Source organism: Calonectris borealis, chromosome 1 (genome assembly GCF_964195595.1).
Source record: "Calonectris borealis chromosome 1, bCalBor7.hap1.2, whole genome shotgun sequence".
NCBI classification, from domain to species: Eukaryota; Metazoa; Chordata; class Aves; order Procellariiformes; family Procellariidae; genus Calonectris; species Calonectris borealis.
The window spans coordinates 201,700,655-201,714,580 of record NC_134312.1 but is presented as its reverse complement, the minus strand read 5'-3'; the positions used below and the strand labels follow the sequence as shown (position 1 = coordinate 201,714,580).

Below are 13,926 nucleotides of genomic sequence, written 5' to 3'. Positions count from 1 at the left end.
TAACATACTGCTTAACTGTTCCTTATGCTAGCGAAGGACTTTTCTGTCTTTACTCAGTGGGACTATGGTGGGTTGGCCACAGCTGGCACCTGGGCACCCACCCAGTTGGGTGCTCACTCCCCCCACCAGCAGAACAGGGGAGAAAACAGGAGGAACAGGAGCAAGAAACCTCATGGGTCAAAATAATGACAGGGGAAGTCACTCACCAAGTACTGTTGCATGCCAAACAGACTCAACTTGGGGAATTTAGAATAGAATAGACTATTTCAGTTGGAAGGTTAACATAAATATTTAATTACTGATTCAGATAATGGGAAACAAAAAAGACAAACATTAAAATAATTAGGGAGAAGAACGCACATCCTCTCCTTTTCCCAGGCTCACTTCACCCCAGACACCTCTCTTCCCCCTGTCGAGGCCGCAGGTGACGCTCAGTCCCTTAGAGAGGCAGTGAACGGCGCCGGGGGTTGGGGTCAGGACATGGCGGTTTCTCTCTGCTGCTCCTTCCTCGTGCTTTTCTTCCTGTTCTCCACAGGCTGCAGTGCCTCTGGGGCTGTACCTGCTCCCCATGGAGCACCTCCTCCTCCTCTGGCCTTGGTGTTCCCTCGTTCCCTTCTCCTCCCTTGTGGAGCTGGCTGGAGCCGAGCATGCCCGGCACGGGGCAGCCCCTGACCTCTTCTCACAGAGGCCACCCTGCAGCCTCCTGCTACCAAAACTTTTCCATGGACACCCAATGGTTGATTGCTGTCCTCTATTTTAATTATCTCCAATATATTGAAGATTGTTTTGTTCCTCCATAGGCTGCCTTTTTTCTCCAGGTTAACTAAATGTGCTTCCTTCAGCCTTTCCCCATAGGTCTTGTTTCACTTTCTTTTGGATTCGTTCCAATTCCTCTGTGTCTTTTGTAATATGTTGTGCCCGAAACTGGATGTGGAAGTTGGCTGACTCATCTGCCTTTAGAAAATGACGTAATTGCGTCTCTTGCCTTACCTTAGACAGTTATTGCACAACAGATGGACATCTTTTGTTTTACTTGTGTCTGATTGGTGTCTGCTGAACTGTCTCTCCATGGCTTTTTTAATACACAATTAATTTCTCCTTCTGAAGTGCAGTGCTAAGCAAATTCTTAGTTTTGTCATGTTGATTTTGGACAGTCTCTCCAGTTTGCCTAATCTGTCTTGCAGAGTGCCTGCCACCCCCTTGGGCTTGGAGTCCTTCTCCTCTCTCTTTCCCTGTTCAGATGGGACATCACAGAGCTCCTGCAGTGGGGATCTGCTGTCTCCTCCCCTGCCACCATGCACACCGGTGCTCCGTACTCATCTGCTGGCATTTCCTAAACACATTGCACTCTCCCATGTTGGTGTTTCAGGCCTCCTGCCTTCCCTCGTCAAGTCTCTGTGGTTGGGCTATGAGGATTTTTAACACGCTCTCCTTATTTTTTTTCCTCACTTGTCGAATCTGTGTACAGATGCTAAAAATGTTTGCCAGATTTAGCATCCCTCTCCCACACCATTTTGCAAATGATGGCAATGTTTGGGCAAGGCTCAGACTGACTCCCAGCTGTCTTCAGAAACCACAGCGCAAGTGAAGAGCGTGGCTTTGAGATACGCGTTTCCCTGTGCTCTGTTTACACTCATAGAAAAGCAAAGTCATATAATAAGGAATTTTAACGTGTGTTTCAGCCACGGGAACAAAGAAGTATTTTCTTGTCGAGGAATCAAATTGGCAGTAGACTGGTTTTTGGAAAGAGGCCACAAGGATGTTACAGTGTTTGTGCCAGCATGGAGGAAAGAACAGTCGAGACCTGATGCTCTTATCACAGGTAAGCTCTGTTCCACCTTCGCTGGTTTGTTTGATGCTTTGCACAGCAGGAGTGCTACTGCTTAAATGAACAAATCTTTAGAAATGAAAGACTATAATGGAAAGTATCTTTGGTGTAGTAACTTCATTGCGATCTTCAGGAAGGAAAAAGACAAAGTAATGCCGTCTCCAAGTCCTCCTTTTCTGCTCACCTGATAAATTTTCCATTAACATTGCTACCTATTGCTTGAAGAATGTAATTGCCATTTTTTAAATCTGTTACGCTGATGTAGCATTGGCAGCGAAGAGGTTTGAAGTTAGTGATTCACTGGGTGATCTTGCTTGTGGCGAGCAGATTCTGCCAGGCTGGCCTGTCTGCTGGTCACCTGCGGTGAGTCACTGCCCGCACTTGGGGTTACGGGAATTATTCTGACAGAAAGGGAACAGTTCCCTTTTCATCATTACTGTTAACAAGTGAGATAGCTTTTGAAAATCTTAATTCTGAACCTGTTTATCTAGGAAAAAAAATTGGTGGAGGCATTTATTTCTTGATCAAATTAATTGATTTTCTCTGAAGGCTGGAGAGTTGTCCTCCCTCTGCCCTAAAGTTGAAGCAGAGGAGAATTCAGGATTAAAAAAAACCCTAGATTTTAGGGGGGAGGGTTTTTTTGGGGGGGTTTCTTGGGTTTTTTTAAACAGCTATCTTTAAAGGGGGGGGAAGCTTTTCAAAGTAGTAGCTATGGCTTCTAAGAGAATATGGAAGCATGTTTTGATTACCATGTGCATTTTCAAATATCTGGAAAGATCTTCATAACACTTCATTTCATTTTCTTGATTGCTACTAGAATATATCATGTTAATGCAAGAAAATGTTTGGAAAGCTGCTCTTCTCCCCTTGCCACAGGCAGTGTGGAACCTTTCTCTTGAAGCCTTTCTCTTTCACTATACTAGTGTTTGAGGTATGAGAAGAGCATTGGCTAAGTAATAAAGATTTGGCTATTTAGAAATAAATTGTGATATCTGCTAGAGCTGTGGATAGGGTTAGAAGCCCCAAAAGGAGTTTCAAGAAAGTAGCAAGACATAGAATTGACCAGTTGTCTAGCAGTGAAAAATCAGTTTGCTGTGTGTCGTCATGGACCCTGAAAATGGGAGGAAGATCAGAAAAGGTTATTGTATCTTCTGTAAAACAGAAGTTCTTCAGTTTTCTTATCAGGACGCAGGGAGCCTGTTTGCTACCAGTCCTGCGCAATACATTGTGCTGACACTCCATTTCCAGAGATACGCACCTGAAATATGCAGCCACCTGGAATTTTGAAAAAGTCTTAGATAACTAATGTGAGGGTGGTTCTAGACTGTCAGTATTTGTGAGAAGCTTCTTGGATTAAACAACAGCTGCATCTTTCTTATTATTACCAATTATTATTGCCAATCATCACATGGCAAATTTTTTTATTCTTAGTGAGGAAAAAAGATCACCTTCCATCACACTCTTACTCATCATTTACCACATGGCGGGGGGGTGAATACAAAAAGGTTGGATTTCATTTAAAATCCTGTGCTTTTTCTACTAAGCAGATAAATACTTGTATCAAATATATTACTTATATATAATATTAATGCTGTATTTCTTCCTGTTGGAGTCTTTTTTTTTCCTAGATGGAACATGTTTCCTGGCAAGTTTCTTGTGCTACAAAACAGTTGAGTTATTTGAGATCTAAACCGTTATTAAGAGCCATGACTGATATTCCCTGCGCAAGCATCTTCTGCCATTTTAAATGTTGCCTAGCCTTTTGTTTATTTTTTTTTCATAGCTTGTCTGCTCTGAGGAGAGTGATAGCTAGGAGAATTGACACAAGGGGTATGTGCTTCAGTGCTAGGTGCACTGGTGCTACATCCAGTATCTTAGTTCAGACCAACCTCCTTAGGCCGTCTTTCAAAGCTCCTCGGGATATCCAGGTCCCACACAGAGAAAGAGAAAATGGTTTTGGACTAGGTGATTCACAGACTCTATAGGACAAGAAGGAATTAGATAAAATGTTAAACGCACATATTTAGCAGGATTAAAGAGAAATCTGTTTGGATTTGCTAAGACTTTATATATAAAACTGTAAACCCTTCAAGGAAAGATATGTTCTGAACTATTACTGGAGTAAAATAAAACAAACAAAAAACCCCACATTTACTTTTGGTTACAAGATGACATTCGACGTCTTTTTAGAGAATGCTGTTAACATTTGTGAAGAGACTGAGTGTTTGTACAGAATGTGGGTTTTCTAGTCCTTGTAGGTACGAGTAGTAACCCCTTCTCTGCATGAGCAGAAACTTTTATGAGGCAATCCCATTAATGTGAGCTACTGGAATTATTTTAAAATCTGTTTCTTGCTGGGTACCACAAAAGGTCTGTCTTTATGAAGGAGCTCAGTTATGGGAAACCCTTGGCTGTACTTGAGTGTAGCCCTCCTATTCACCAAAACATTCAGTAAAATTTAAGATTTTTCTTTTCCCCCATCCTCAACCAGAGGAGTTTTTCACAGGCATTTTGATAAGTATTGTTTCTTTTAACCACAGCAACGTGAACAACTCTAAGGTCCACTGTGTTGGTCTTAGAGAAATTATGTGGAGCAGTAGGTTTCAATTTGTTTTGGGGTTTTTTTTGAAAGTTGACTGCTGGCTGTAACTTCAAATATGTATCAGACACCTTCTGCTGGGCTATAACCATTTAAGACATGTTTAGTCCTAAATGCTTAGATTTTCTTCCTCAAATCTAATGTCTTTGGAGATTAAACAAACATCTTTTTCTTTTCTTTCTTTTTCTTTTTTAACTTTCGATTCTTATTCCTTGTAGATCAAGAAATCTTGCGTAAATTAGAAAAGGAGAAAATTCTTGTGTTCACACCATCCCGCCGAGTGCAAGGGAGAAGGGTGGTATGCTACGATGACCGATTTATAGTGAAGTTGGCCTTTGAGTCAGATGGCATCATTGTTTCTAATGATAACTACAGGGATCTAGCTAATGAAAAGCCTGAATGGAAGAAGTTCATAGATGAACGCTTGCTGATGTATTCATTTGTTAATGACAAGTAAGTCAGTCTGTCTTTATATGTGCCACTAAAATAATTGAGGAGAGGACAGTTTGAAGACTTGTATGAATTTCTTATCTTATGTAGGAAAATAGGAGGAATAGTTGATTATAGACTTGGTCTTCTGATTAAAAGTACTTGAACTCTGTTTTTTGCTAGAGCTTTTTTATAACAATATCTTTACATCTTTTCATGCTATTTTTTTCCCTTTTGGTGTATGCCAGTGTATATACTATATTTGGTGTATGCTGTGGTATACTGTTCCAATTCTTTTGATATGCTGAGCCAGCATTTTTGAGTGCCTGTGGTTAGACTCCTAAATCCTCGAGTCATAGAAAAACCCATGTTGGAATGAACCTCAGGAGATCTCTAGTTCAACTGTCTGCTTAGATCCATCTATGGTATCTTCATACCCTGGCATACAGATCAACTGCAGTTACTACTGGTGGCTTCTTGGAATGGGAGGGACTCAGTACTCTGCCAAGCAGACACTTGTATTTGAGTGCCTAAATACTGATGGAAGAGCCCTAGACAATGAGCCCAGTTTTGCCAAGTTAGTTGTGGCGTTTCAAGAAATCGCTGCCTCTATTGCTGCCTTTACTTTGATTTAGGAATGGGTTGTGTGCAGCCCTGCTCTGCCGCGGAGCAGTCAGCTGAGCTAGACTGAAGATGTCTGAAGCAGACTAGGGGTGTCCACACAGCCTATTTCTATGACTTATCTCTCGGGCAGTACCTGCAGCAGAAAGGTGGCCTTTCAAAACAGCTCTCAAAGTACCCAGGCTTAAAAATGTCGGTATGGCAGGTTATGGTGTGGGACACAGTCATGAGGTTCTTGGTCATTGCATGAAGAATATGAAAAGGCTTGTTTGCTTCCGTAATACTTTTTTTTTTTTTTTTTTGCCTTATAGATTTATGCCTCCTGATGATCCTCTTGGCCGCCATGGTCCAAGTCTGGACAATTTTCTTAGGAAGAAGCCTATTGTGCCAGAACATAAGAAGCAACCTTGTCCATATGGTAATTTGATTTAACTCGTCAGTTTTCTGTACTGCTGGGACTGGGGACCAAGCTCCTGTTTTATTTTAACACTGCCAAAAATAAAAGCTTTTTAACAGAGGTTTTTACATTGTTGTGTTAGCCTGAGAATGGTTGAAATGCTGAGCTGATGGTTGAAACTGAAGTGATTTTTTTCATGTGCTAGTTAGAGAACATTTCTATCTACTAGTTGAACTAAAGAAGCAACTTTATTAATCATTCGTAGGAGCAGATCCAAAACAGCACCTAAATTCTGCAGTTTCCAGAAAGCCCTTTTCTACTGTGATTTGGTCATAAGACATCTAAGTTTTCTTCCAGAAAATTGATTGAGCTGTCTGAAGTTGAGCTACTGAGCATACCTACAGGCACACCACCATCTTGACTGAGCTGAAACCTGCTGGTCTTACGACTCTGTGTCATGTTCAGCTCAAAATGTATCTGGTAGTGTTGGTCTGCATTCCTAGAGCACTAGCTGCAGCACACTACCACTGCCTCTTTTTTCCCACAATACAAGAGAGGAGATCTTACCCTGTGTCGCACAAAACCATTTGCAAGATCTTTCAAATCATCAGTAGAACTTCAAATGAGGGGCATTTCCGTTGTTTGATGATTAAGAGATTTTGGTTAAAGTTTTTTTTTATCTGATTATGTTTGTATTAATAGGGAAGAAATGTACCTATGGACACAAGTGCAAATACTACCATCCAGAAAGAGGAAATCAGCCTCAGCGATCTGTAGCTGATGAACTTCGTGCCATGTCTAGAAGCACAGCTGCCAAAACTACAAGTGAAGGAGGACTGGTAAAAAGCAATAGTGTTCCCTGTAGCACTAAAAATGATGGCACTTCTGAGCTGAAGCGTGCTGCTCCAAAGAGGCAATCAGATCCTAGTATAAGGACTCAAGTCTATCAAGACTTGGAGGAAAAGCTTCCCACCAAAAACAAATTGGAAACCAGGTCTGTACCTTCTTTAGTTAGTATACCAAGTTCCTCTGCTGCAAAACCCCAAAGTACTGCACCTTTAACTAACGGCCTTCCATCCGGAGTTCACTTCCCACCTCAGGATCAAAGACCACAGGGACAGTATCCTACAGTGATGATGGCAACCAAAAATCACGGAACGCCAATGCCTTACGACCAGTATCCAAAATGTGAGTCTCCTGTGGACGTAGGGTATTACTCTATGCTGAGTGCATATTCAAATCTAAGTATATCTGGTCCACGTAGTCCTGAAAGGCGCTTCTCCTTGGACACAGATTATAGGATTAGCTCTGTAGCTTCCGACTGCAGCAGCGAAGGGAGCGTTAGCTGTGGCAGTAGTGATTCCTACGTGGGTTACAGCGATCGCTCTTACATGAGTTCGCCTGACCCACAGCTAGAGGAGAACTTGAAGTGCCAACATATGCACCCCCATGGCCGCCTTAACACTCCGCCCTTCCTACAGAGCTACCACGAGCCTCTCACACGAGTGCAAAGCTATAGTCACGAAGAACCAAAGCATCACCACAAACCTCCAATTCCATACATGGCTGTGCACCTACAGCATCCAACAGTCGGTGCTCGTTCTAGTTGTCCGAATGACTACTCTACATCTCAGAGTTCGTCACATTCAAAGACCATGCATCTGGGGAGAGCCCTCGTGTCCACGAGAATAGACAGCATTTCAGACTCGCGTTTATATGATAATTCTCCATTAAGACACAGAAAGCCTTATTCTGGCCAAGATGGGCTTGGAAGTTGGGATAGGCAGAGTTACGGGATGGATGCATATGGCTACCGCCAGACCTACTCCTTGCCGAGTAACCCCACGCAGCCGTGTTACGAGCAGTTTGCCTTCCAAAGCTTGCCTGAACAGCAGGACCAGACCTGGCGCGTACCTTACTGTGGAATCCCTCAAGACCCTCCAAGGCACCAAGACACCCGGGAGAAGGTTTACATTAACCTCTGCAACATCTTCCCCCCCGATCTTGTGAGGATCGTTATGAAGAAGAACCCTCACGTGACGGACGCTCAGCAGCTCGCTGCAGCCATCTTAGTGGAAAAATCTCAGCTAGGTTATTGAGAGATGATGCATCTTTGTGGTGTCTAGTAGTTTTCAGCTCAGCTCTAATGCTGAGGGAGGTTTGCTACAATAGCATTTGGGATCTCCTTCTCAGCAAGGAGGTTATATAGTAATCCGTTTATGTGAAATACTGTATCATGGAGTCTGTATGTATAGCCCCATGCATCGGAAGTACCAGATATGTTTTGTGTTCTAGTTTGAAAATTTTTAAATGGCTATTTTCACAGCTGGAGAATGTTCCAGTTTAAATTAATATATATATATATATATATAAAAAAAAAAAAATCTGTGGTCTCTGGTTATAATCTTTGGTGCATCAGGGGTTTATATGCAGCACTTTCTATCCTCGTTACATGTTGTTGGGATTTTTGTTTTCGTTTTTTAACTTGCTGGGTGTTTGTCCTTGGGCTGCGTGGTATTAAAACAACCTGCAGAAAGAGGATTTTGCTACTCCTGGCAGGCAATTTTCAAGCCAAGTTTTTGAACTTTTTACAACACCATAAGTATGTATGTTTGTTTGTTTTTGTGTGCTTTTTTGTGCTATAATCATCTATTTATAGGAAACAAAGATTTACTACAGCACTGACTTCATTTTTTTAAACAAATAATTAAGTTACCAGTTAACAGTGAAATGGGTAACAATATATTGGTAATTTATAGTATGGCACTTTTCATTGCTTTCTTTGTTTTGTTTAAATAGTTACATGTTTTGTTGATGCAGTCGATTAGTAAGATCAGATGCAATCAGAGGAGGAAAAAAAAGTCTTTTTTTTTTACTAATTTACGGTTAAGGTAAAATCCTTATTGCCTGATTTTCAAAGGTGCTGAGAATTTGCAGCCCCCTTTGAACCCAACAGAAGCTGCAAACGCTCAGAACCTCCCCAAACCAGGCCACCCCGTTTCAGTTCCTGCGTGTTGTTACCCAGCTCTGTGTATTTCTGGTCAGTAGAGGGGGGCCTGAAATCGTAGGGTCCTGTTTAGTTGTTTTGTTTGTTTTTTCTTTGTATTGCTGCACAAGTGTACTGGATAAAATACGCTTTTCATAAAATATTTACCTGTTTTTAAATGAATTTAATTATCTCAATGCAAGTTTTATATTTAAGATACTGTTTGATTTTTCTTGCTATTTATCAAGGCTGGCCTGAAGAGGCTTTGTGTGTTGAGGATATGCAACATTTATTAACTGCACTATGGTAATGATATTGTAGCTCAAAATAATAACTTAAACTTTTTTTTTTTTCCTGTTTCGGTTGGGGAGGGGAGGGTTGCAGGGAGAGAAGATACCGTATGTGTTCCTGAAGTTAGTTTTTGGCCTGTTGCATCGTGTAGGCCTCATTCTTGCCACAAATAGTGTAGTTTTAGAAACAGACAAACCAAGTCTGTTTTAGTATTAGTAAAGGATATTTCTGGTTTTAAGTCATGGGTTTTACTAGCACCTCGTAAGCTTTTTTATATATATATAATAGAAATAGATTTTGCAATTGATGTCAGATGTACTTACGTGACATAGTCAGCTGCTGACAGTTGTAGGTTTCCATCCATTGTAATGATGTTCAGTGTTAAAAAAAAAAATCACTAGTTTACGCTATTACTGCTGATAATTTTGGTACACTTGCTGGAATTTAAAGTAAGGCCCTGAAGAACCAGAAAGTACCTTTTACTGTTGATACAAATTGTATCTTTTTAACTAAGAACTATTTTGATTTGTAGATTTAGTAGAAACACAAATGTATAACTATAACTAGTCTTTTGGGCAACATTTTATCCCTTATTTAAAAATTAGAGATTTCGGACATAGAATAGACTTAGGCAAGTAAAAGTAGATATTTATTTAGGTGTCTGCCTCAATTTCACGTACTAAAAAGAAAAAAGAAACTATTGGCATCTTTGTAGTGGGAACTCGCTAAAATAAAGGTAAAATGCTGCCTGAAAATGATCTCCAAGCACCTTTGAATACGAAGACGTTTTCACTACTTGTGCGACACCGTGTGTTGCAGCGAGTAGGGTTTGGGTATACAGTAAATGCTTCTAAAGAGCATTGTGCTTATAGACATATCCAATAATCTGAACCGTGTTCAGCAAACCAATTCAGGACGTAGTGCTCATGCAGCTTCCACTGCTGATGTGCTGCGGCATCTGCCGTCGCCTGTCCCTGCGGAGGGGCTCTACGCCATCTGTCCTGCGTTGTCTGTTTAGGGAGAGGACCTCTTCACCTGTGGCAACAGTTTTTCCCTGGATTTGGTTGGTCGCCCTCCGTTTTAATGTAGAGATCGATGCAGCGCTGACGCTGAGGTTTGGACTGGGAAATGGGTCTCATCTTAGTTGTACACTAAGATTTTTTTTTAATTGAATTACACTTAAGTACTACACCATAGTGTAGATGCAGCTGTTTTAATAATGCAATTATTATCTTTGTGTTTTTAATGGGTTTCTACATTTATTTTTTATGTAGGAATTTACTTCTGCCAAAAGTTGAACTCCGTTAAGCATGAACAGAAACACGTGTATGTAATAGAGGCGTTTCATTTTTTTCCCTATCACATGAGCATCAGAATGCTTCCTACTACCTACATGTAGCAGTAGAGTATGGGATCAGCAGGCGTAGCCACGTTGTCAAACGGTGCGAGGAGACGCATGGGACTGCGTGCTGCAGCGCCCAGACCTGGGTTATCAGTACTGATTGCCTCCGCGTACGTTTAATGCAGTATTGAATCCCTGAAAGTGTGTTGATTGCTAGAGAATTCTTGTAATAGGTTCTGTGCTTTGTACCCAAGCACTGAAAATGCTTTAAAAGTGTAAGAGCAGGAGTAATTTGGTGGTCTTTAATGTTGTGCAATGATGTGCTAGTTCCCCTTAGACTCCCTTATGTTGGGTAAAGCAGATTTACTGTGGACAAAATACTGGCCTTGATATTTCCTTTGGTTTTGCTGTGATAATAGAGAGAATGAGGAGTTGTGTGTGAACTCCTCCACGCTGAAGAGATCAGTCTATATATTTAACAGCCTTTAGAGAGGACACCAGTAACAAACATGAACGCAATGATACTACAAATACTACATTCGTCAATGTAATTGTGTTGATGCACTGTAACATCTCGTGTTACTTAAACAGTAAAGGTACTTCAGTGATACTCTCTCTGCTCCAGCTGAGTGCTAGAATTGCAGTGAAGGATGAAGTACCTTCAGGTTAGGCCTGTCCCACCGCCAAGAGGGCAAGACTTTCCCTTGTCTTCAGTACTTGAGACTTGTTTTGATACTTGGCAGAAACTCCGTATTTTTAGATACAATCCCAAGCAATATAGCTACATCAGTAATAGTATTTCGAATGCACATTTACATTAGGCATCTGCCCACAACTGTTTTGTATACAACGTGTTGCCAATATTTAGAGTTTTTAAATATGTCCCATGGATACCTAACTTTGAACTAAATATGCCCAGGCTATGACAGTATTAATCGCTTTGTTGTCTTTTTTTTTTTTTAAATATCTCTGTGTGTGTGTCCATATGTATATATACACACTCACATCCACTTGGCAAGTGGGTTTAAGACTACTGCTAACAGTCTGAGGTAAGATCGTATCTTTTCAGGTGTCCTATTTTCTTTGGTATGTCTGAATTGTAGCTTGGTCCTCCACTGCAAAATAGCTCTGGGTAGAGCCAAAAGCCTGATGTGGTTGTGTGACACCCCAAAAAGAAGGCGTGCCGGTCTGGTGAAGCCCTTGAAGGGGACTTTTGCAGCCTTGGAGTACATGGACTGTTGTTGAGCTGTTGATGATCTTCTGCTGTGAAAGTCGTAGCTAATGGCGAACACTTCTCCAAATCAAAGCTGTCGGTGTAAACCAGAGTACCTCACTTGGAACGGAACGCTGCGGGCGTTTGCCCCAGCAAGGTGAGCGCCAGACGTCTAAATGCCTTGGGTGAGAGAGACCGCAGCGTCTTGCCGCAGTAAGAGACTACCGAAACATTTATCAGTTTTATCAGTTGATGGTTTGACCAAGGTATTTTCGATGTGTAAAGCTTGAAAAATGAGACACAATGCTTTCATACTCTCTGGAGCATTTAGAAAAATACCCAACTGACTTTTCATTGCTACTGAAAACTTAAAATACTGTGCAATTAAAGAGACCATTTTTTAAATAAAAATAATTCAGAAATTATTTATTTTGATTTACAGTGTGACTCTTGCTAATTTATTCCTTGCATTATAAGGCCGTGGTTGAGAGCCATTTATATTTTTTATTTATCCTAGGAACTAAGACTGTTGAGAAGAAAAAAACAATAGATTTAAACTTAAAACAAAACTCTATGGCCTTGTTTTGTTTTTTATAAAAGGGCTGAGGTTTTATAAATGTCAAATCATGCGTTTTATATACTTCATAAATTTTAGAGAATTTAGAGATTTTTAGTTTAGAGAGTATTAGTTTAAGAATTTTGTTCAAATTAAATGTGTATGTGCACATTGTTTAGACTAACCATGTAACTAATCTTAAAATCATCTGTGTTAAATGATTGTTCCAGCTAACCTTTTGCTAGGTAACATGAGAGATGTTCAGCCTTCATCTTGAGATGTTCTAGAATACATTTCATATATCTTAAGGTTTCATCAGAAACTGGTGATCTAATCACACGCGAAATGTCTGTTTGCATGTGAATCATCCTACTGTATGCTGGTTTTTCCTTGCAGTGCATTACAGTAAATACACTGGTACCTGTGACGTACGTAGTAGATGTTTATAAAGGCACTATCAAATACAGTGTGGTGTTCGTAGTTACGAGTGTGCTTTAAACAATTTTCCAGCTTCCATTTTCAGGTCGTAAAGGGTTGTCATAACTTGTGCTTGAAGCGTTTATTACTCTGTCTACTCTTTAACCTAAATGATTGCAATAGTTCTCCTCCCCTCTTAGACTTAATGGCCATTCGAGAGCCAGGCTCCTGAACGCTTACACATATGCCCGACTCGAGCACAAGTACTCGCCTGGGCCGATTTTGGTGGCATTAGAGGACCTGAGCGAAACTGGCATGTGTGTAGTGCGGGAGGACTGGGGGCCTTGAGGAGCACAGCTGGGGAACCAGCTGCTCCCAGAAAGAGGTGAGATCTCACTGGTGCTGGCAGCTCGTTCGGCACTTGGTGGTCCTTGGGAACACCTGCAAACCGAATCTACTTAGATGTTTAACCACATCCATCCTCGGTGTTTCAAAGATGTAACAACCTACTCTTCGCCTTGTCAAGCAAAACCTCTCCGCTTTTTCTAAGCCAACTTTTTCTTTCGGTCGCAGATGAGGTCTAATTTACCAAGTTAAGTTGGCTGGTTGGTTACTTTTTATTTATCTGAATGACATTCTTAATGAAACTGGTACTTAAAAGCTGTTTTACCAGCATATTACAGAACATCCTGCAAGGAAACAGAAATGCAGATACAGCAGCAATAATTGTGTTTTGTGGTTCTTTTTCCCCTCATTATCTCTGTACTTGTGCTGAGTAGGTGAGATTTTAATATTGTCCTGAAGTCCACTCGGGCAAAAACGTTAGTTAAAAATAATGTTTGGGCTACTTGATAAAGCAATTGTCAAACTGGCTCTTCGTTCCTTCACTGGTGGTTCTGTATTATTTCTGTGATGTGACTATTCACATCTTAAAGCCATCTTCTAAACCATACAAAAAAAACATGTACATGGATTCTGCTTTTAGAGAAAAAAAATAAAGATTCATTTTCCTCATTGATGGGCTGGTTTTGTTTCATAAAAAAAAAAATTAAAAATCTTGAGAGCAGCATAGAAGGTAGCAGTGAGTAACAGACGGCTGCGTGTTCGTACCTGCACAACAAAACTGCTCACTCTGAGCAAATTTAAACAGGTAGAGAGTTTCAAACATAAAAAATTATTATAGATTATCAGTTCATTTTTAATGCAGTAATCATATTTAATAAGTGCTTTGCCCTCATTTCGCTTAC

At 40.7% G+C, this 13,926-nt stretch overlaps 1 protein-coding gene across 1 annotated transcript in view; it reads left to right on the top strand.

Moving 5' to 3' along the window:
* Positions 1-13,693, top strand: part of ZC3H12C (zinc finger CCCH-type containing 12C) — a 45,611-nt gene extending 31,918 nt beyond the window's left edge. The window contains exons 3-6 of the mRNA XM_075140007.1: positions 1,683-1,822; positions 4,646-4,880; positions 5,789-5,895; positions 6,577-13,693. Coding sequence (XP_074996108.1) covers positions 1,683-1,822; positions 4,646-4,880; positions 5,789-5,895; positions 6,577-7,973 — 1,879 coding nt within the window. The 3' untranslated portion in view covers positions 7,974-13,693. The remainder of the gene's footprint in view (positions 1-1,682; positions 1,823-4,645; positions 4,881-5,788; positions 5,896-6,576) is intronic.
* The last annotated feature ends 233 nt before the right edge of the window (positions 13,694-13,926 follow it).